Below are 21,345 nucleotides of genomic sequence, written 5' to 3'. Positions count from 1 at the left end.
ATTCACTTTATTTAGTTGGAAAAAGCATACATATTTTCATTCCCGACTTAACAGCCACAAAGAATTTATTTTTTTTATAATCACCTTAGATTAAATTAATCCCAATATGAAAGTACAATTCAATGTAAATAAAAGATCACAGGTTCTGCTTCTTAGATCATACTATCAGAGCAAAGAAACAAAGACAATTCTCTCAATTTTCACTAAAGACCTGAAGACCTGCTTTACTATTGTTATCCTTGATCAGCCAGCCTGCTTTGCTTTGGACACTTCACAACAACTCCCACATGCACTTTGCAACTTTTCATGCCCACCAACTTCATGAGTATTCAAAAAATTTAGATACATGGCTGCTAACCATCTCATCCTTATTGAAACCAGTTTCTCTCAGCAACCACCTATCAACTTCTTTGTGTATATTGCATTCACAAAGATTGATAAAGTCAATAAGCAAAACAAACAATTTGCATCCTCATAGTACAGCTACAGATAGATTGCACAAAGAAGTTTCAGACAGAAAACGTATATGGTTCAAAAAAGAATGATGCAAAAATATTAAAAAATTTTGTGGATGACCAAAAACTTTGGCATTGAAATTTATCAAGGAAAAGAAGACTAATACTATTGTCACAGATTCACTTTTGTGCCAATAGAATTCCATGGCAGACTTGCAAATGACAATAGACGAAAGACTAAAAAAGAGGATCCCACTTAATATAGGAGGCTCCTATATTATTCTAGAAATGACAGTTTTATTATAGAAACAGAAGATATGGCAGGCTCTTGTGGTCCACTGTTGCTTATCACCCCTTTTCTATAATTGATAAGCTGGAGTCAATAACTTTCAATCACAAAAGTGAATATCTTTCAATCACAAAAGGGGTTTATGGAAGGGTACATTTTGCTCGTAAAACTGGTGATACAAAACTATTAATAACAGAGGGTGAAACTAACTTGATCAAACACATAACAGCCATAACTTAGATAGATTGAGCATCTGAAAAGAACATTACCTGGTGCTCGGGTTGATGTATGGATCCATGACTTAGATGACTGGCTAGAGTCCGAATAGCAAGTGGTAAACAGGAACCAAGTGGTAAACAGGAACCCACATTGTAATTGAAATTTTTTTAAAAAGGCATTTCACGTGCAGTAGATGTCTCATGATCAGCAACATGACCATCGTGCATCGTGCGTATAACAATGATAAGTCTGTGAATAACGTCCCCATTGTCCTGCCAACACAAAAAATTTATCAACCAAGTGCTACTACCAAAATAAATAGTAATGATCATTAGAAACTATAGAGATAGGTGCATATGGTATTGTGTTTTATGCTATCCTAAAAGGGACATAACAGAGCTCAGTAGTTGTATTAAAATATCGTATGAAGCTTTCCAGGTAATACTAAAAATTCCCTTACCTCACCCACAGTTTCAAAAATTAAAAAGGTAGGTAATCACTTAGTGCCGAACAAACTAAATATCACTAATTAATCCAAGTAGTCCAACTGTATTCTACTCTTTTTTATTCAAATTGTAATTTATAGCACAAACCAAGAGATATCTTGTTTGAAGAACATGAGATAATACTACAGCTAAGTTAGTCCAGAAACATAAAAAATAAGTAATCATATGAATATATTAAGCCCTTATATGTAAGTGATGCATATATATCTCATTTAACTCGACAACCATTTAACACAAATATTCTAAAATAGTGAAGCTACAACCAGTAGGCAGTAATATTATAAATACATTGGACAGCCAATTGAAAGATATTAGAAATAACCATGAGTATATATATTCTTAAACGAATGATAGGGTTAAACAACTTAAATACTAAAAAGAATAAAAATGTGCCAGGAACCCAAGTTATTATATAGTATATACCATGAATGGGACTAATATTGCAGTTGTGACAATTATCACTGACCCCATGCTTCCCAAGCCTGCGTATAACTTTCTGGTGAAGAAAGGTCTTTTCTTTTTGAATCTGACTTTATGTAACCTATGAAATAACAAATTATAGTTATATTAGCAAATTAGCAATTAGCAATTAGCAAATACTATAATGTTTGCATATGATCTGTGTATAGAAAAAGTCCCAAAAAGAACAAATGCATCTGCAATTTACAAATATAATAAATCAAAATGATTGAGGGGTAAACCAAATACCTTTCCTCAGCCTGCCTACAACATTTTTATTCTCTCTCCAAGTGAAGAATTAAGAAAGTTTTGCAAAAGATAATTATTAAGAAAGCATATGAAAGAAGATATCTCGCTCGAAGCTGTTGGGTACAACAGCTTCATTTACCGGACAGATCAATACCACGCAAGGTGTGAGAGTTTTTTGAATGAGCTGTCTAATGAAGAGTGGCGTCTGGTTGTCAAACTGAAACACTTGCTTAAAATCCAGTGAATTTCACTTTTCAAGCAGAACAATCTGTTGATATCCAGCGACTTCTCCAAATGTGTACTAAAATCAAAATGCCTGCTTATAATAGAATGTTTACCAGACAGATCAACACCAAGTAGCCTTCTTTGTGATGGCGTAAGATAGCCCTGCGTTTTGCCACCAAGAATCTGATTACCTGTGAAGTAGAGACAGAATTCACATGGAGTAGGTAAGGTAGGAGGGTGTATTATATATATTATCCATTGCAATATATATTTATTTATTCTAACAGTAATAAACTTGACAGATGACTCGTTTTGAGACATTTTTCTAATATTTTTGCTGCTGTGTAGGAAGACATTGCAATATAGTGCTTAAAAAAGTGGTGGTTCAGGAGCCATGTCTTTCAACAACACAGTATATATGTGCATTCTCTAGGACATCGACTTCTCATCGTTTTCTTAAAATTGTTTACAGGAGAGTCATTTAATTATAAACCTAGAGCAAGACATGCTACCACTTAAATTTTCCCAGATAGTAAACATAAATATAAATAAGCAAACAACACATCAAAAATATAAAAACACACATTAATACAATTTAGTCACAAATATGGTAGGAGAACTAATAAAAATAATTGGGAAAAAAATCATTATTTTCTTTTACCCCTGTCATTGCACTGATTTTAGGAACCACATAAAGACTTGCAGAAGTGTTGGCACATGGGTCTTTGATAACAATACCAGTTAAAGGTTTAGCTATAAGAAAGGAGCTTCTAACACCATCAATTTTGAAAGTCATATTGTTTAAAGTGTTGAGTAGCTTTATTTCCACTAATACCATGATAGGAGGTGTTTGAGACTAAACGACTTAGAATGACCAACTACTCTTGGTACAGTATGAGCCTTCTAATTATTATAGAACTAATAAAACAGCTAATTGCATATAAATCTATGTATAGAACTACTCTTGGTACATGTAAAGTTAGGTTGGATGAGTATGATATTTGAACCTGAACTCTGGGTAGGGCAGTAAGCCATTGTTGTTGTTTTAGCAGCCTGAGATGAAGTACAATTCCGTGTACCTGGACAAAAAAAATGAGTTAAGATTTTGCGAAACATTGCTTCGCAATCACACAAACCGTATAAACTTGGATAGACAATGTACACGCAGGTCCTAAATCCGCTGAAATAATACCTGTACATGAACCCAGGGTGGAGTGTGATGGCTGCTGGTGTACATTATCATTACGTGCTGGAGTCTGAAAACTTGATTCTGGCAGAGATTCATATGCTTTATTCGGTTCCAAATTCTCACGATTCGCAGATGACACATTACCACATGTCTGCACATCATTGGAAGATCGCCTCCGCTGTGCTAACAACACCCAAAAATGTAGAGGTCAGTGGTCTGTATCGTTATGACAGAGTTGTAAATTCATTTACGCTCACCATTTCTATCAGCCGAAGGAGAAAGAACACCTAAAGGTATGCGCTTACGACCTGTTCGAAAATATATCGCAACAAACGGATAGAACGCATCTTCAAAACACGAATATATAACCACATAATTCAGTTTCCGAAACAAAACAAAGGAGACAGAGACTGACCACTGTCCATGGCTACTACATGCAGCGGAGATCGCAATGAGTGGAAGGCTTCACCACTCTGTTTCCGTCGGTGTGGGAGCTAGAAAACCGAAATAGTTAGCAACTCCTGAAATCGTCACAACAACCGGTAATAACTCATTCACTTCAAATCGAAAGAAAGATTATATGCGATTGTAACTGATCACCCATAACTTGAAAGAGATGGAGATAACAGGTCCTGAAATTTTGGAGTAACACAACCAACCCAAAAATTCAAAAAATCGAACCATGTATTAAATTGAGCGAAGAATGAGTGCCCTGAAACTACGGGTCGTTGCAACCGCAGTACAAACACAAAATGAGGGATGGGTCGCCCGCTTGGATTCGGATTCTTCATCTGTTATCGAAGAACTTTGCTGCAAGTGTTTCCGGGTCGGGAACCCGATGCAGTTTGGGTAGTCCAAGAGCAACGTGAATTTACTGATAACACCCCTGGCAGTAGTATCAGAAAAAAAACTGAAAGGACATAAAAGGTAAATATCCTATTTGTTTGTATTCACAAATTAGGATTATATAGATTTATCTCCTGATCCTCCTCACTCCCTTAATTCATCCTCTCATACTTGTCATTCATCATGGCTGATTCTTCTGCTTCATATATACACATGGTACTATATATATCTCTGATTTACTTGTTTATTTATGGTTCTTGATGATCATGAATTAAAGCTTGTTATCAAATGTGATTTAATTATGATTATGTAGGTGCAACACTTGATTGAGAAGTGTTTGATCTTTCACATGACGAAAGAAGAATGCATGGAAGCTCTCAGAAAACATGCAAATATTGAGTCTGTCATAACTTCAACAGGTAATTAACTGCCCCCTGTCACCTTTGTTCATCAATCTAGCTCTCATCTCTGAGCTTCAGTGATATCAATATAAGGGCGGATAGTGTAAAGTTCTTCAGCATATATATGCAACTTTTAAGTCCATTTACGACGGATTTAGCGTTAAAAAACTGTCGTAAACTAATACCTTGCTTTTTGTAGCTGTGGAATGTTAATATATTTGTGTGAAGTAGTAGTTAATTTTCCCCCAGGATTTGGGAAGGATGATACCTGCTTATTTACCTATAACTCTGGAGTCTGTAATTTATTATTGGTTTACTTAGCTGTTGTGGGTGTGCAAATGGAAAATTTACTAAATATGGATATTTTACAAATAAAGTCTTGTGATATATTTTGGGAGGCGGCTGTGGTGTTTTGATTGGTGGGATATGATGAAACAATGAATTTAACTCAAAAGGCACACCTACTATGACAAAGACAACTGATTAATGTTTTAGTTCATCAAGTCATAATGCAGTACCAAATCCTAATTAAAACTTAATTCCTACTTTCTCAATAAGTTAAACAGGTACTAGTACTGCTGATACATGTAATAAGGACCATATGCAGTCCGGAGTCCCGGATGAACTCGTAAAATTAAGTTAATAATAGTTTTGTATTTCTGTGAAAGTGTTTTAAAATTCTGGTTCCGTCACTGAATATTGAGTATCCGCATGCAGTGTGGAACGAGCTAGAGAAGGAGAACAAAGAATTCTTCGACGCCTACTCCGAGTCTCACAGCAAAGCAGATCGAAAATCAGATGCCCAAACACACAAAATGATCGAGAAGATACTACTGGATCAGAAGACCTCTAAAGATTCCGACGGCTAGATGCATCGAATATTCATCGAATCAACAACTATATATGTATATATCAAATGTGTATATGTATGTATGTGAATAGATTCCCGATTCCGTAAGAGAGATGATCAAGTAGACCATGTTTCTCAAGCGTGATTCTGTAGTACTTGTATCACAAGCAGCCAAAGAGCAAGGGAATTGCATGCTAGCTAGCTAGATAACCCGTTTAGTTGGAAATCTATGTACGAAGGGAGTACATTGTGGTCCCACCGGAGATCATAGAGTAACCAATAACAACTGCCACGTGTCATCCGCACTTTACAATGATCAAGATAGAGCGAGCTAGCCATTTAGCATCTTGTTATTTTGTGTTGTGACTTGTGAGATAGGCATGCATGTGACAACTAGATTATTGTATTGTTAAATATGTAAATATTTCAACGGTTGTCATTTGTTGTATGAAGAAGTGGGGGTCTATAATATATCTTTGGTCATTTTCAAGAAATGTTTATGTATAGTATGTGTTTATTTTTACATGTAGTTTCCATGCATATGATTAAGTGGAGTCTTGGTGATCATGTTGAGTAGAATTGTATGGACAAAATTTGCTCACCATGTTTCATTTGACACATGTCATGTTTATTCGATGGATTAGTTGTTATTTCCGGTGTTGGTTCTCTATATTATTTTTTAGAATGGAAATGACCTGAATGTCATGATTATGAAATATGATCTCAAATATTATTGCAAGACGTGATTTTGTCTAATGTTTACGAAAATGCAACTTTGTCTCATATTTATATTTTATATAAAAAAGATCAAAATGCAACTTCAAGTTGTATTTTAAGATATCAAAACACAATTTCAAGTTGTGTTTTAAGATGCTAAAATCGAACTTCATGTTGTTTTAAGAGTTTTTGGATAAGGTTAGTAGGGCTTTGATAGGAAGAAATAGATGGACGAAAACATGAAGATTTTAGTGGATAAACTTCCAATTAAACGCCTCGAGTCCATTAAAGAAAATGGCGCCGAACGATTCCCCAAGTTACATTTTATAAATTACATATCTCTCCCTCTCACTCCCTCCCTCCCTCTCCATATGTATTGAATTCATATTTTTTTTTTCAAAGTTCACTTGAAGTTCCGTTTTGATTAAACTGACACACACAACTTTAAGTTGGGTTTTGGAGTAGCAATGGGGATCATATTTTTATATAGTGACATTTGGGGCATTATGTATTAAAATTATAATTTTGAAGGCCTTTTCTCCTATTTTCTTTTTCTTTGACTTCGAGTGCTTGATGTATTATATTTAATGTTTATTTAATAGAATATGGATTAGTTTTTCTAAAAAATTCGTTGTCCTTGCACTACATTATTATATAACGTAGGTGTAGAGAAAATTTAAAAACCGAGCAAAAGTTGTTACCTTATGCTATATTGTACAGCATAAGTCTAGAGATTTTGCTCTGTATTTTAAAGTTTCCCTATACCTACGGTCCTATGCTATATAATATTGCGTAAGAGTGGGAAATTTTAAAACACAATCTATGTATTTCATGATAAAGACACTACAATCAATCTCATTATTTTACTTAGGTCGGAACAAGACTTGCTCAATTTATGGATATACAATCATATTTTCTAGAAAATTTTCCGGACCAAACCGATGAATTAATATTAGGCATCATAAAATAACATAAAATTAATTTACACTCGCAAACATACATATAGAATTAAACTAAAAAATCGAACCGAAAAATCGACAAATTCAAAAAAAAATAAAATCAAACTTTACCAAATTTTATTCGCATACACACACACACACACACACACACACACATATATATATATGTATGTCTGTATGTATACACACATACACATATATTCATAAAGCAAAATCAGAACTTACACACACACATACATAAAAAGTATACACCCATAGGGTCATGTTCCTCTTAGAAACCTTAACCTAAGAACTCTTAGAATCTTCTAGTATTAATAGGGTTCTGCAACAGAACTGCACATTTAAAAAGTATCGTGTTTATGTATTATATTTTAAAATTGTTTATGAACAAACACAACGATATGAAAAATATGTATTTAGTTCTATAAGTGAGAGTTCTGCAGCAGCAGGAACTTAAAGGTTTTATGCATGGTTATATTTTAAGGATGAGTTTTCTCTTAAGCACGACGTTGTATTATACATATATACATATGTTCATAATTGAAGCAAAATCAAAACTTATACACAAACATACACACACATATATTTCATACAAACAAACAAAAATTAGAGAAAACCCTCACTTTAACTGGGTGCTCTAAGGTTAAAATTGCTTTAACTTAGGTTGAATTTGCTTAAATTTGTCTCAATTAGATGTTTTGGGATTGTGGTTCGGCATTGTTTTTTTAGTGTGATGATTTATTTTACTTTTGCAACCGCAATATGCTATAGAATAGACGGGACCGGTTCCGACATAGAAAATTGGTTGATAATACTATACAACTTAAACGCGTTGTAAATTTAAGAGTAAAATAGATAAAAGAAAAAAATAGCTTACACCATATTATATAGCATAAATGTAGTATACTATACCAGAAGGCTTTTTAATTCTCGTCGTCCTTTATTTAATGGATGATTGTTGATGTGTTGTATTTGTTTATGTATTTATCGATATTTGGTTGTGGTCTCTCTCTATGTATAGTAATATTTTCTCAAATAACAAAAAACATATTAAATGTAATGGATTTTACTATATTATTTTAAAAAAATTACGTACCTGAAAAAAATCTGATCAGGTCCAAAACCTGATAGATTTAAATTTTAATTATATAAACTCGTGAATAGATAAAAAGACAAACTAGTTATATATTTATGATTGATCAATTGTATGTGTTCCCAGAATAATTCAGAATATTAAAAAAGTTGCAGAGTATCTAAAAATCATATCTGATCTTTTCATCTTCCTTTGAGCTATCTCGATCATAATTATTATTAAAAAAAATCACCTTTTTTATAAATGAATATTAACAAAAATATAAATTTTATTTAATTAATAAAATAATAAAAATTAAATATTCTCAATATCATAATAATAAATGTCGCTTTGACCTTTTGTGTGTAACCTGAGACGTAAAAACATATATTTATTCATTATTTTTTTAAAAAAATTTCTGAATAAAATTAGATATATTATTTAGAAAAATTAAATATATAAAATTATTTTTTGACATGCTGAAAAAAATTGGAAAAAATAGATTTTTTCGCTACCAAACTTATTGTGTATTTAGAAACTTGCCACTGAACTATATTTTTTTTTTCTTTTTGTCATTAATGTTAGGTTCGGATTTTTTTCGCCACTGACGTTAGGTTCGGATTTGATTATTAACACTATGTTATTCTTTTTAGTATTATTAAAATATAGTGGTAATCTACAATATCATGATTATCTGATATGTGTATATATCTTTATTGTAGTACTCCATATGTGCCCTGGGTAGTTTACTTTGGAGAACGAGAGTTTGACACACATTTTAAGACTCCTAAAAGATTTAGTTTCATAAATTATTTGAACATTTTTTTTCCGAATAAAATTTAACGCTTGAATTTTTATACAAAAAAAAATCTCAAATTTAAGTTATGGAACTATGTTTTATAAGAAGTGGGAACCTTAAAATACGTGTCAAGTAATAATAACATAAATGAGTGGTAAAATCGGGAAAAATTATAATTAAAATTCTAAAAGTTTATTAAATCATCAATATGAAATCAATGACTTCAAACAATTTATCATCTACAATTAATTCTCAACCAAAATTGAGTTAAGTAATACTATATTTTTGTGGAGTCTTAAAATAATTTATAAAACTAAATTTTTTAGGAGTCTTAAAATGCGTGTCAAGCTCTTGTCCTCCAAGATAAACTACCCAGGGTACATATACAGTATTATATATAAAGTTATAGACATATATTATATCACCATAATATTGCATACTATCACTATGTTTTAATCATGCTAAAAAATGATATAATGTCAATAATCACTATGTTTTAATCATGCTAAAAAATGATATAATGTCAATAATCAAATCCAAACCTAACGTTAGTGGCAAAAAAAAATCCAAACCTAACATTAGTGACAAAAAAAATTATAGTTCAATGTTAAGTTTCTAAATACACAATAAGTTGAGCGGCGAAAAAATCTATTTTTCCAGAAAAAAATTAGAAAAACAATTGTCAAAATGACAATTTGGTTACATACTAATAATTTTTTTCTAATTCCTATCCCAAGCTAACTCCAAAATTATTCACAAAATCCTCGATCCTCCAACTCAGAGATTCACTCGTGACATTTTCACCTCCTTACCTAAAACCCTTTGCTTCAAATCTCCCCTTTTATGATTTCTAGGGTTTTATAACATTTCCCCAATTACTATCTCTCTACAAACCCTAATTCCCTTTTGCTCCGACAATTTCTAGGGTTTAGTAAAATCATGTATCTCTACAATCTCACACTTCAACAAGCTACAGGCATTGTTTGTGCAATCAATGGCAGCTTCACTGGTGGCAAGTCCCAAGAAATTGTTGTAGCTCGTGGCAAAGTTCTTGATCTTTTAAGGCCTGATGATAATGGTAAGATTCAAACTATTTTATCTGTCGAAATTTTCGGTGCTATTCGTTCTTTAGCTCAGTTTCGATTAACGGGTGCTCATAAAGATTATATTGTTGTTGGTTCTGATTCTGGTAGAATTGTTATATTGGAATATAATAAGGAGAAGAATGTGTTTGATAAAATTCACCAAGAGACTTTCGGGAAATCAGGGTGTAGGAGGATTGTTCCGGGGCAGTATTTGGGGATTGACCCGAAAGGGAGGGCGGTAATGGTTGGTGCGTGTGAGAAGCAAAAGTTGGTTTATGTGTTGAATAGGGACACGTCGGCTAGGTTAACTATTTCGTCGCCTTTAGAGGCGCACAAGTCGCATACGATTGTGTATTCGATTGTTGGGGTGGATTGTGGGTTTGATAATCCGATTTTTGCGGCAATTGAGTTGGATTATTCGGAGGCAGACCAGGATTCGACGGGGCAGGCGGCTAGTGAGGCGCAGAAGCACTTGACGTTTTATGAGCTGGATTTAGGGCTTAATCATGTCTCGAGGAAGTGGTCGGAGCAGGTTGACAATGGGGCGAATATGCTTGTTACGGTCCCTGGTGGGGGAGATGGGCCTAGTGGTGTGCTTGTTTGTGCGGAGAATTTTGTGATTTATAAGAATCAAGGGCATCCTGATGTAAGGGCTGTGATTCCTAGACGAGCTGATTTGCCTGCTGAGCGTGGGGTTTTGATTGTTTCGGCTGCTATGCACAAACAGAAGTCAATGTTTTTCTTTTTGTTACAGACAGAGTACGGTGATGTTTTTAAGGTTACACTTGACCATGATAATGAACGTGTTTCTGAGCTAAAAATTAAGTATTTTGACACTATCCCGGTTACCTCTTCTTTGTGTGTGCTGAAACTGGGGTTTCTCTTTGCTGCATCTGAGTTTGGAAATCATGGTTTGTATCAGTTTCAAGCAATTGGAGATGATCCTGATGTGGAATCTTCATCTGCTACTTTAATGGAAACAGAAGAAGGTTTTCAACCTGTATTTTTTCAACCTAGAGGACTGAAGAACCTTGTCAGGATTGATCAGGTGGAGAGTTTGATGCCAATAATGGATATGAAAGTAACAAATCTTTTCGAGGAAGAGACTCCTCAAATATTTTCGCTTTGCGGGAGAGGGCCTCGGTCTTCACTACGTATACTAAGACCAGGTTTAGCAATCAGCGAAATGGCTGTGTCCCAGCTTCCTGGTGTTCCTAGTGCAGTCTGGACTGTGAAAAAGAATGTAAATGATGAATTTGATGCATATATCGTTGTTTCATTTACTAATGCTACTCTCGTCCTTTCTATTGGTGAGACGGTCGAAGAAGTTAGTGATAGTGGGTTCCTTGATACCACCCCTTCTCTTGATGTATCATTGATAGGCGATGATTCGCTGATGCAAGTTCATCCGACTGGTATCAGGCATATAAGAGAAGATGGACGTATAAATGAGTGGAGAACTCCTGGAAAAAGAACAATTGTTAAGGTTGGTTCCAATAGACTTCAGGTTGTAGTTGCATTGAGTGGAGGAGAACTTATATACTTTGAGGTAGATATGACTGGCCAGCTTATGGAGGTAGAGAAACATGAAATGTCGGGGGATATAGCTTGTTTGGACATTGCACCTGTACCTGAAGGAAGACAGAGATCCCGCTTTCTAGCAGTGGGATCATACGACAACACTATCCGTATCTTATCATTAGATCCTGATGATTGTATGCAGGTTCTGAGCCTGCAAAGTGTATCATCACCCCCAGATTCTCTCCTTTTTCTTGAAGTTCAAGCATCTATTGGTGGTGAGGATGGTGCAGACCACCCTGCTAGCCTTTTTCTCAATGCAGGTTTGCAGAGTGGTGTTCTATTCAGAACAGTGGTTGATATGGTGACAGGCCAGCTGTCAGATGCCCGATCTCGTTTCTTAGGGCTTAGAGCACCAAAGCTCTTTTCTGTTGCTGTGAGGGGACGCCGTGCTATGCTCTGTTTGTCAAGTAGACCATGGCTTGGTTATATCCACCAAGGACATTTTTTGCTGACTCCCTTGTCGTATGAGACTCTTGAATATGCAGCCTCATTCTCATCCGATCAGTGTGCCGAAGGTGTTGTTGCTGTTGCTGGAGATGCGTTGAGAGTTTTTACCATAGAGAGGTTGGGTGAAACGTTTAATGAAACAACGATCCCTTTACGGTACACACCAAGAAAATTTGTGATTCAAAACAAGAGGAAGCTTTTGGTTATCATTGAGAGTGATCAAGGAGCATTTGCTGCAGAAGACCGTGAAGCTGCAAGAAAGGAATGTTTTGAGGCAGCTGGAATGGGTGAAAATGGTAAAACGGAGACGGAGAATGGTGCTGATGATGAGGATAAGGATGATCCCCTCTCAGATGAGCAGTATGGTTATCCTAAAGCAGAGTCGGACAAATGGGTTTCTTGTATAAGAGTTCTTGATCCAAGGACAACGGAAACAACTTGTCTGCTTGAGCTTCAGGACAATGAAGCTGCCTTCAGTATATGCACGGTAAATTTCCATGATAAAGAGTATGGAACTCTTCTAGCTGTTGGTACAGCCAAAAGCTTGCAGTTCTGGCCAAAGAGATCTTTCTCGGCTGGATATATTCATATTTATCGTTTCCTGAAAGATGGTAAATCGCTTGAACTACTGCATAAGACACAAGTGGATGGTGTACCTCTTGCATTGTCCCAATTTCAAGGAAGATTACTTGCTGGAATAGGACCAGTTCTCAGATTGTATGATTTGGGGAAACGGAGACTGCTTAGGAAATGTGAGAATAAATTATTTCCCAACACAATTAACTCTATTCATACATATCGTGACCGGATTTATGTGGGTGATATTCAGGAGGTATGCAATTTCTTTAACTCTTATTTATCAAATGATATATATTTATTTGTTTTTTTTACAACACACGCGCATTTCTTTTTTAACTTAGACTATAAGGATCATTAAATACTTATTGGGGCATTTTTGCTTCTTAGAGCATTTCCAATGGAAATAGAAAATAATATAAAATGATTATTGGCTTAACTTTTTTAGGGGAATAGTGGGGTGTCCAATGGGGTTTAGCTATAATAATGATTAGCTAAAATTTTAGCCAAGGAGAATAGTGGTTCGGCAAATATAGTCAATGAAATGTGGTCATTTAAAACTCTATCCAAGGGGTATAGTGGGTTGGAGAGCTACATATTTGACGAATTCTCTTTAACTTGTATTATATAGATATTTTACCCCAGGGCTCTATTCCCTGGGAGATGCTCTTACAATATAGATCGATTCAATTGAAGTATGAACACAACATGCCCAAATAGTTTATGTTATTTATATGGTAGTCTTGACCTTCTTCTTGAAGTTCCATCCTTTCTCCATATAAGCTTCTGAATCTGAGATTATCATATCCATTGTCTAAGAATGCGATTTATATCATGTGATTTGAGCTGCTCTTCACCCTTGAAGAATGCGATTTGTATCATGTGATTTAAGCTGCTGATCTTGTAACATCAATAAAAAAACCAGTAAATATACATAGTGCAAATAATTCACAAAAATTTATTTTTATACTTCACTTCACAGCTAAGGTATCTCAATGTTCTTATATTTAATGAATTGAAGCCTCACTTTGGAAAATCCATAATGGACTAAATTTATCTTCAGTGGTTGATTGTTATCTGCTTCTTGAACTTTTATACTCTTCGTGTATTTAGGACAATTTCAGTTTGTTTCTTTTTGTGTATGACCTTGGCGGGTTCAAATTTCAGCTCAGTTGGATAAATTGTGTATTTTGTGTTATTACTGCCTAAAATGTATGTTCAATAAAGATACTACAATTATGTATAAAACAGTGTTTTCTACGTTCTCTGATTAAATAAACAGAAACTTTTAAAAGATGCAATCTATGGTCAAGTGGTTCCTAGGCCAAAGATTTAAAATCAAGTGCTCCTGTTTTTGCTATCTTTTGGCTATAACTAGAAAACTGCTACCACTTTCAATTGTTTCCCAGTTAAATAGCACTTTTGGTTTGTGTAGTGCTTTGCTGACTGTCTGTCTGTTGATGGATTTGTGTTTTACAGTCGTTCCATTATTGCAAGTATAGGCGTGACGAAAATCAACTATATATATTCGCTGATGATTCTGTCCCAAGATGGCTCACTGCATCATACCATATAGACTTTGACACGATGGCAGGTGGAGACAAGTTTGGGAACATCTATTTTGTGAGACTACCACAAGATGTATCTGATGAGATTGAAGAAGATCCAACTGGTGGAAAGATAAAATGGGAGCAGGGCAAGCTGAATGGAGCCCCAAACAAAGTTGAAGAAATAGTGCAATTTCATGTTGGCGATGTTGTAACATGCTTGCAGAAAGCATCTCTTATTCCTGGAGGTCAAGAATCTCTTATATATGGAACTGTAATGGGAAGCTTAGGGGCATTGCTTGCATTCAGCTCAAGAGATGATGTTGACTTTTTCAATCATTTGGAGATGCATATGAGACAGGAACACCCACCTTTATGTGGAAGAGATCACATGGCTTATAGATCTGCGTATTTTCCTGTTAAGGTGAGCCTTTTTCATGTGCACAAGAAATTGGAACTTACACGTAACTGACTCATGAGATGCATTTTGAATTTGTTAGATGTATTATATAATCCTTCTTATTAGTTTGTTTGATTTTGGCATTTAGTGGCTTGATAGTTGCCTGGCCTTTTCAGTAAGAATAGTTATATTCAATAAACTAAGCTCTTCTCTTCTTCTTTCTCTGAATGTTTTTCACTAAAGTTAAATTTGGCTTCTGAGTCCTGACTTGGTTTTTTTTTTTTTTTGTATAGAGAAACCCAATTTTTTGACATTTGAAAGAAGATTTGACTTTGTTTTCAATTGCAAATTTCATGTGACTTATCTGATGTTCTTCTAAATTGTATTGTAAATTTGCAGTTAGTAGACTATTGTATTACGAGTATAATATATTTGATTAGATGACTAAAGTCTAAAACTGAACATAATTTATCCAATTTGATTTTGAATTGATTTAATATTCTGGATAAAAGTGTGGTAAAGAAAAATATTCTGGATAAAAAGTACAGTTTTTATTTGGAAGATCGTCTAGGTTAAGATTTTTCACTTGCAACAGAAAGTATAGGTCTCTCTTGTTGAAGTCAGCTGAGAGCAGTGGAGCACAATGAATTGAGCTCTGTTTATGTTCAGTACTTCCTTCAATGATAATCTGGGAAATGGCATCATCTTTTTGTGTAAATTCTATCTTTTTATATTGGTCTGTAGCATGATTAGTTATCTTTATAGTGCATTTGATTACATTTTAAGCAATCACTCTTGATAAGAATAGTTAATAAGTATCTGGCAATTTACCAATATTTGCTTATATATATTGTTATCTATCATAGCTTTTGGTGTTATATTTTGCAATCTGCATTATGCTTCGTCAATCTTAAAATTGTGGTCGCTAACAAAACACTTTTTGATGATAATTGTAGGATGTGGTCGATGGAGATCTGTGTGAGCAGTTTCCAACTTTGCCCATGGATTTGCAGCGAAAAATTGCTGATGAATTGGATAGGACTCCAGGAGAGATACTGAAAAAACTTGAAGAAATACGCAATAAAATTGTCTGAGATATTTAGAGCAAAGGTTTGCGGACAAAATGCATAAACATGACTCCGGTTGCTCCGGATTTTGTGATTTCTATTTAAGATTTGGATTCTATTTTCTGTCTTCGAGATTGTAACCTATCATACATGTTTAGAATTATGTAATACTTTTCAAACTATCTGGTATTGTTCTGTGACTTGTATATTTGGCCCCTCTTTGTGCTATGTGTGGGTATAAGTAGATTGAATTATGGGGTTTCATCTATGTAGGTTGCAAGTTATGGCCCTCTGCACATGTCGTTCGTCGGCTTTTCACATTGTCTGCTCGGAATTGGGAGAATGCACTTTCTCCTGAAGAGGTTAATGTGACTGCACCCTGTGAGTAAAGACAGAGACACTGACATTTAACCCGCGGCCATTTGATGTATCGAGCCCAATGAATATATTGTTGTAGCTACATTTGCAGCAATGTTAATTTAAAATATTATGTTAGATACTGATGTTATTAACATAGTTCGATGTGCCAACAGTTTTCTTTTTTATTGAATTGCTATTTTCTCGGCACAAGAAGTTATTCGTTCTTAGGAAAAGCAGTATGTGAGGAAGAAATCTATACCTGCTTCATATTTGTTGGAAAATAGGGTTTCAGATAAACTGTTTATAGACTATGTTCAGGGGTTTTTTAATAAGCAAGTCCTGTAGAATCCTATCAACAGAAAGTATTAAGATAACAATTGAAATAAAAGAGATTTGAGCCTTGAAAGTTGAATCTGTAAATCTAGAAAACAATGCAAAAACGCCTATTGAGCAGTGGCAGAGCCGAACTTCATAGTGGGAGAACAATACGAGTTTTAAGTCGAGGAGAATAATGCAAACTTTAAAAACAATGAGTAAAGACATAGCACACTACATGTGTTCCATGAGTTAAACCTCCAATTCATCGTAGCAACCTATATTATCCCGATTCCTCATTTTGCCTCGTACTGGTGTTGTATACTCGACACTCGGACATGCGCATAGACACTGCGACACTTATTTTAGGTCAAAAACATGTAAATTTTTCAAATTATTGCCGAGTCCAAAACTCGGACTCGTATCCATGTTGGACACTTTTAGTCGAGTCCGGATAACATAGGTAGCAACTTAAATTCCATACAATACTTAATTCCAATTAAAAATCCGAGAAGAGGTTGCCCCTGGTCCGGTCAGTGCTATTCACTAGTGTCAAGTAAACATTCATCTGCTCGCCTAAATTCATGTAAGCATATCAGAAATCTTGTTACATCCATGCTTAATAATTGTTTAAGTTGCTGACTTGCTTTGCTTGAGATTTTCACTTCAGTTCTCAATTATATGCATCTGTTAGATTCAACTTGAGCAACCATGTCTCTATTAGCTTATAATGGATCCTTTCGGTAGAAATAATACAAATGGTCATTTTCACCAGCCAAAGACTTGCAGATTTTATTTTATTAGCCGACTAAGACATTGCTGAATTTTTCAGAGCATTCCTAGTGTTAGAGCATATTATACTATTAATTTCACTAAACCAAAATTTATAAAACACTAAATGCTGGAAGACTGAGTCCAGTTTTGTTTCGACTTCTGCAAGATCACTAAAAATATTAACCTTGCTGGCTTGCCTGCCCCGTTGCAGCTTTTCAGAACAGGAAAACAAAAGAAAAATGCTACAACCTGATACCGACATGATCCTTGTTTGCACGATAAGGCCAGTAAAGTAATTAGTGATAAGCTTGTTGTGGACTGGTTCAATGTAAAGCTTTTCTTAGTTCCATTTTGTTCTGTTTTTCCACATTCTTCGTAAATAATGGGAAAAGTTAGCTATTTGCAACTGAAAAACAGAAAGCATTATAATTGACATCGCATTTAAAACTTAGCAGTTTGTGGTTGTCTCCAGTGAACAACACAAGCAGTCTCCAGGGAACAAAACAAGGATCCTGTAACAGAAGGATCTTGAAAAGGTGCCCGATATATGCAGACTTACCCCTATCTTGCATTCAGTTTCCTACTGCTTGGAAGTTCCGGACAGCATATTTAAGTCAGCACTGGTTATTATGCATTTTAAGTATATCGAATCCATAATGATCCTTTAATTTAGTTAATGAGTATCAAGTATTGAAGATCTGAAATACAGTCGCAAACTTGCAGGAAAACAAAGATTGAAATATATTTGATTAATTCTGTTTCTACAAACTGATTGAAGTAAAATAAAAAATTCTAGAAACAACCACTTAGACTTTTCTTTTCTGATACTAACAGGAATTTCTTTAGGGTACTTAGATTGTTACTACTACTACTATCACAAAATAGGATTAACAGAATATAAGTATAAAGCAGTTTTATTACTATGCAACTAGTTCTTTGCTGGAATACTTGGCTTCCAGTGGATCATTTTCACGCTTCCCTTCTTTCTCCAATCTTTCATATCCTGATGCCACTCTGTCGTCTAACCAACTGATAACATCTGTAAAGACAATGTCTAAATTTTCAGGGAGTTCCCCGTAACTGAGTGAGTGCCACATTCCAGGATACAGCTTAATTGTTTTATCAGTGCTGGAAGCTGTTTCGTATAGAAGCTTGCTTACTGCTGGATCAGTCACTGTGTCTGCCTCACCGTGAACAACAAGGAAAGGTACTGATACCTGATTTTACAGCACAACAGTTAGACCGGAAACTAACTAGAAAACATAAAGAATGTTATGGACTATATCATGCAGGACATATCTAAATTTTTTTAAAAACCAAGCAAATATCTGAAATCAAGAGATAATATTCACCTGCTCAAGGTTTTTTTCAATATCCATGCTGGTAAGCATTAATTGGTAACCAGTTTGTAGGCGAGGGCGGCCTTTGTAGCAATAAGGGTTGGCCCGTATCTGCCATATGAATCGACATGTTAGATGATAATGATATTTCTGTTTTCAGATCAGGACGTGTAACATGTTAAACATGTTCAGAGAGTTCCTGAGGAGATAAAAATCAGGTTCTTTATCATACCTCTTTTCTTACTGCCGGATCTCTAAAGGCAGCATCAATAATATCATTTGTTGGGATTATTCTCCAAGAAGGAATTACTCTGGCAAGCTGAGTTAGAACACTGACCACCATCTGGTTTGGTTTTAGGTCATCTGCAATCTGGATACGTAATCAAATAAAATTATGTTAATACATAGACATTTATGCAATAATTCAGTCCAATATCCTAAAAGTACAATATCCATATAAGAACCTTAAATTTGACAGAGTCGTTCATCTGTGACATACTATCAGAGCTCATGTTTACAAGTAAAAAATATTAAACCCTACATTTAGCAGTATGTATCCCCGCCTTTTGAAAGAATTCAATTATCAAACAAAATAATCAGGACAATACTATGCTTTGTTTCTTTTCAAAATGATAATTTCATGCAATATTTATTATTAATTGCATAAAGCCACCTTAATTTTGAAATAAGTATATATACGGAATAGCTGTCCTGTACAAAATATAGACTGGTATGTGAAGTAAATAATTTTCTTCCCTTCTTTTTGGCTACTTTAAAAATGCCAAGAACATCAATTACCAACTCCCTCTTTTGTAGGCTTATAATAATGCAGTTTCCATATAGATAAAAACAAGAAAGAACACATCTCCATCTTTACCTAACTTTCTTTTCTACACAAGATAAGAAAATTCAGAAATAAATGTATGAGTAAAAATAGTAAATTTACCTTGCACATAGGAGCAATCAAGACTGCTCCATCCCAGAAGTTTGGGAGTTTCCTATGAACAAGGAGAACCATGGCTCCCCCCATTGATTCACCCAACAAAAATCTTAACTTGTTTGAATTTTCCCTCTTTTCTGCATAGCATTACAACCGAAATTAATCCAACATAATAATTTTCTGACAAGGGAATGGAATTTTGAAAAAGAAAAGAAAAGCATACCACAAATGCTAGAGAAATAATCACTACAATCTACAACCAGATCATCAAAATTTGAGAAGAATCCCTGCAGGCCAGATGACTTCCCATGGCCTTCATAATCAATACCATAAACCGCAAATCCTGCCTTTACGAGTCGATGAGCAGCACCTGCAATTTCATTTCATACCCCCCTGTCAACAATCTCCACATCCATTTTACCATGTATTTATGAAATTAATGTAGACTCACCTCTCATGGAGATGCTGCAATCCATTGCATAGCCATGACACAGAAAAACCAGAGCTTTCGGTTCGCCATTCGGGAGCCATCTGCATGTAAAAAGCTTGAATCCTCTGGCATTCAATATATATTCCTGTAAAACAAATCCATAACAATGTAAACAAATAAAAATTTCCATGCATGAGCCAAAAAACAAATTATATCAACATGCACCTCTTCATATGTGACATCTGGAGCAACCTTAGCCTAAAAATCAGACAAACCCATGAAAACAAAACACATTAGTCCATGTACATGTACATATTTGATGTTTTATGGGAAAGAAAAAAGAAACATACCATGAAAAGAGATGAGAAAGATTAAGAAATTGTGAGTGATTGTTGTTAAATGTGTATAGAAATCAAGATGATTATTAAGAGATTGTTTATAGGGAAAAATATGATGAGATGTAAAGAAAGGAAGAGTGGATCATGTTATTTTTTTGATAGTGGATCAGGTTAATTTATATGGAAGAAAATGAGGATAAAATTAAAGAGAGTTAAAGCAGTAGGGACATTGTAGTGAGAGCGAAGAACCTTCTGTGGTCAACATTTGCAATTTTTACCTGATTTTTCTTCTAGACACCATCATTAATATTTGTGACAGGGGAAGCGAGTAATGACTTTGAAATAAAACTATCGCATTTCGACATGTTTTTTTCGTTAATAAATATGATAGAAATGGTTGATTGATGAAATTTAAGGATTAACTTTTTAATTTTCAAAATTTTGATTTAATATCTTTATTAGTTGAAATATTTTTTTTTTTGACAAAATGCAAATTCATTCCATTAAATTAAAATAAGTCTAGTCAGGACAAATTCCCAACTAACAATGCAATCAGGTTGATAAACAATAAAACGAGCTAAACAAATAGCCGCATTGTTTCCAGACTGCTTAACAAACTGAATCCAAGGATTCTTGAAATTGAAAATGAATACAAAGGCTTCTCGAGTAATCCAGCCTACATCAATCCCGAAAATGGTAGCCTCACAATTGACATTCACAATAGTTCCATGGCTATGGCGGTGTTCAGACGACTCAGTTGTAAAAACTAAGCAATGAGGAACAAGGGTCCTCGTATAATGAACAACAATAATTTGTGAAAGGTGAGCACATGCGATCGCCACCGTTCCAAGCATACCCCAGCTATCTACATGCCGGGAGCCAGCTATAGACATGCCGAAAGTAATAATGA

The 21,345-nt window shown here is 34.8% G+C and overlaps 4 protein-coding genes across 8 annotated transcripts; 2 read left to right on the top strand and 2 right to left on the bottom strand.

Moving 5' to 3' along the window:
• Positions 1–47: 47 nt before the first annotated feature.
• On the bottom strand, positions 48–4,448 carry LOC108216507 (uncharacterized). 5 transcript variants are annotated; one of them, XM_017389285.2, is made up of 8 exons: positions 4,007–4,448; positions 3,849–3,899; positions 3,595–3,774; positions 3,410–3,481; positions 2,516–2,593; positions 1,893–2,010; positions 1,014–1,235; positions 48–408 (listed from the first exon to the last, which is right to left on the bottom strand). In XM_017389285.2, exons 1-6 carry the CDS (start codon positions 4,014–4,016, stop codon positions 1,928–1,930), a joined length of 474 nt encoding a protein of 157 aa, XP_017244774.1. In that variant the 5' UTR covers positions 4,017–4,448; the 3' UTR covers positions 48–408; positions 1,014–1,235; positions 1,893–1,927. The 5 variants fall into 5 exon arrangements, with proteins under 5 accessions (XP_017244774.1, XP_063947149.1, XP_017244773.1 ...); XM_064091079.1 differs by having other exon boundaries at positions 2,178–2,593; positions 4,007–4,442; XM_017389284.2 differs by having other exon boundaries at positions 1,893–2,593; positions 3,595–3,769; positions 4,007–4,444.
• Positions 4,449–4,559: 111 nt separating this feature from the next.
• On the top strand, positions 4,560–6,182 carry LOC108218146 (uncharacterized). The gene is made up of 3 exons (XM_017391064.2): positions 4,560–4,653; positions 4,751–4,856; positions 5,556–6,182. Exons 1-3 carry the CDS (start codon positions 4,621–4,623, stop codon positions 5,705–5,707), a joined length of 291 nt encoding a protein of 96 aa, XP_017246553.1. The 5' UTR covers positions 4,560–4,620; the 3' UTR covers positions 5,708–6,182.
• A 3,853-nt stretch (positions 6,183–10,035) lies between these two features.
• Positions 10,036–16,488, top strand: LOC108218605 (spliceosome-associated protein 130 A). Its single transcript, XM_017391612.2, has 4 exons — positions 10,036–13,180; positions 14,404–14,895; positions 15,828–15,981; positions 16,212–16,488. Exons 1-3 carry the CDS (start codon positions 10,175–10,177, stop codon positions 15,963–15,965), a joined length of 3,636 nt encoding a protein of 1,211 aa, XP_017247101.1. The 5' UTR covers positions 10,036–10,174; the 3' UTR covers positions 15,966–15,981; positions 16,212–16,488.
• Positions 16,489–18,104: 1,616 nt separating this feature from the next.
• On the bottom strand, positions 18,105–20,589 carry LOC108216501 (caffeoylshikimate esterase). The gene is made up of 8 exons (XM_017389274.2): positions 20,448–20,589; positions 20,323–20,355; positions 20,119–20,242; positions 19,891–20,037; positions 19,674–19,804; positions 18,960–19,097; positions 18,740–18,838; positions 18,105–18,604 (listed from the first exon to the last, which is right to left on the bottom strand). The coding sequence occupies exons 1-8, from the start codon at positions 20,448–20,450 to the stop codon at positions 18,308–18,310; spliced, it is 972 nt and encodes a 323-aa protein (XP_017244763.1). The 5' UTR covers positions 20,451–20,589; the 3' UTR covers positions 18,105–18,307.
• Positions 20,590–21,345: the final 756 nt, after the last annotated feature.

The sequence above is a fragment of the Daucus carota genome, chromosome 4 (assembly GCF_001625215.2).
Source record: "Daucus carota subsp. sativus chromosome 4, DH1 v3.0, whole genome shotgun sequence".
In the NCBI taxonomy this organism is placed as follows: Eukaryota; Viridiplantae; Streptophyta; class Magnoliopsida; order Apiales; family Apiaceae; genus Daucus; species Daucus carota.
Note: the sequence above shows the minus strand (reverse complement) of the source record. Positions and strands in the feature narration are given on the sequence as shown.

What these genes read in the sequence shown, in the direction of transcription:
- LOC108216507 (XM_064091077.1), bottom strand. An exon ending in TCCTTCGGCTGATAGAAATG is followed by an intron (nt 3,775 to 3,848) that starts GTGAGCGTAAAT and finishes GGGTGTTGTTAG; the next exon opens with CACAGCGGAGGCGATCTTCC. An exon ending in CTGCCCTACCCAGAGTTCAG is followed by an intron (nt 2,594 to 3,409) that starts GTTCAAATATCA and finishes TCTACTTCACAG; the next exon opens with GTAATCAGATTCTTGGTGGC.
- LOC108218146 (XM_017391064.2), top strand. Translation starts at nt 4,621, where the DNA reads ATGGCTGATTCTTCTGCTTCATATATACACATG. An exon ending in CTGCTTCATATATACACATG is followed by an intron (nt 4,654 to 4,750) that starts GTACTATATATA and finishes ATGATTATGTAG; the next exon opens with GTGCAACACTTGATTGAGAA. An exon ending in GTCTGTCATAACTTCAACAG is followed by an intron (nt 4,857 to 5,555) that starts GTAATTAACTGC and finishes ATCCGCATGCAG; the next exon opens with TGTGGAACGAGCTAGAGAAG.
- LOC108218605 (XM_017391612.2), top strand. Translation starts at nt 10,175, where the DNA reads ATGTATCTCTACAATCTCACACTTCAACAAGCTACAGGCATTGTTTGT. An exon ending in ATGTGGGTGATATTCAGGAG is followed by an intron (nt 13,181 to 14,403) that starts GTATGCAATTTC and finishes TGTGTTTTACAG; the next exon opens with TCGTTCCATTATTGCAAGTA. An exon ending in CTGCGTATTTTCCTGTTAAG is followed by an intron (nt 14,896 to 15,827) that starts GTGAGCCTTTTT and finishes TGATAATTGTAG; the next exon opens with GATGTGGTCGATGGAGATCT.
- LOC108216501 (XM_017389274.2), bottom strand. An exon ending in TTGCAGCATCTCCATGAGAG is followed by an intron (nt 20,038 to 20,118) that starts GTGAGTCTACAT and finishes ATGAAATTGCAG; the next exon opens with GTGCTGCTCATCGACTCGTA. An exon ending in TTATTTCTCTAGCATTTGTG is followed by an intron (nt 19,805 to 19,890) that starts GTATGCTTTTCT and finishes AATGCTATGCAG; the next exon opens with AAAAGAGGGAAAATTCAAAC.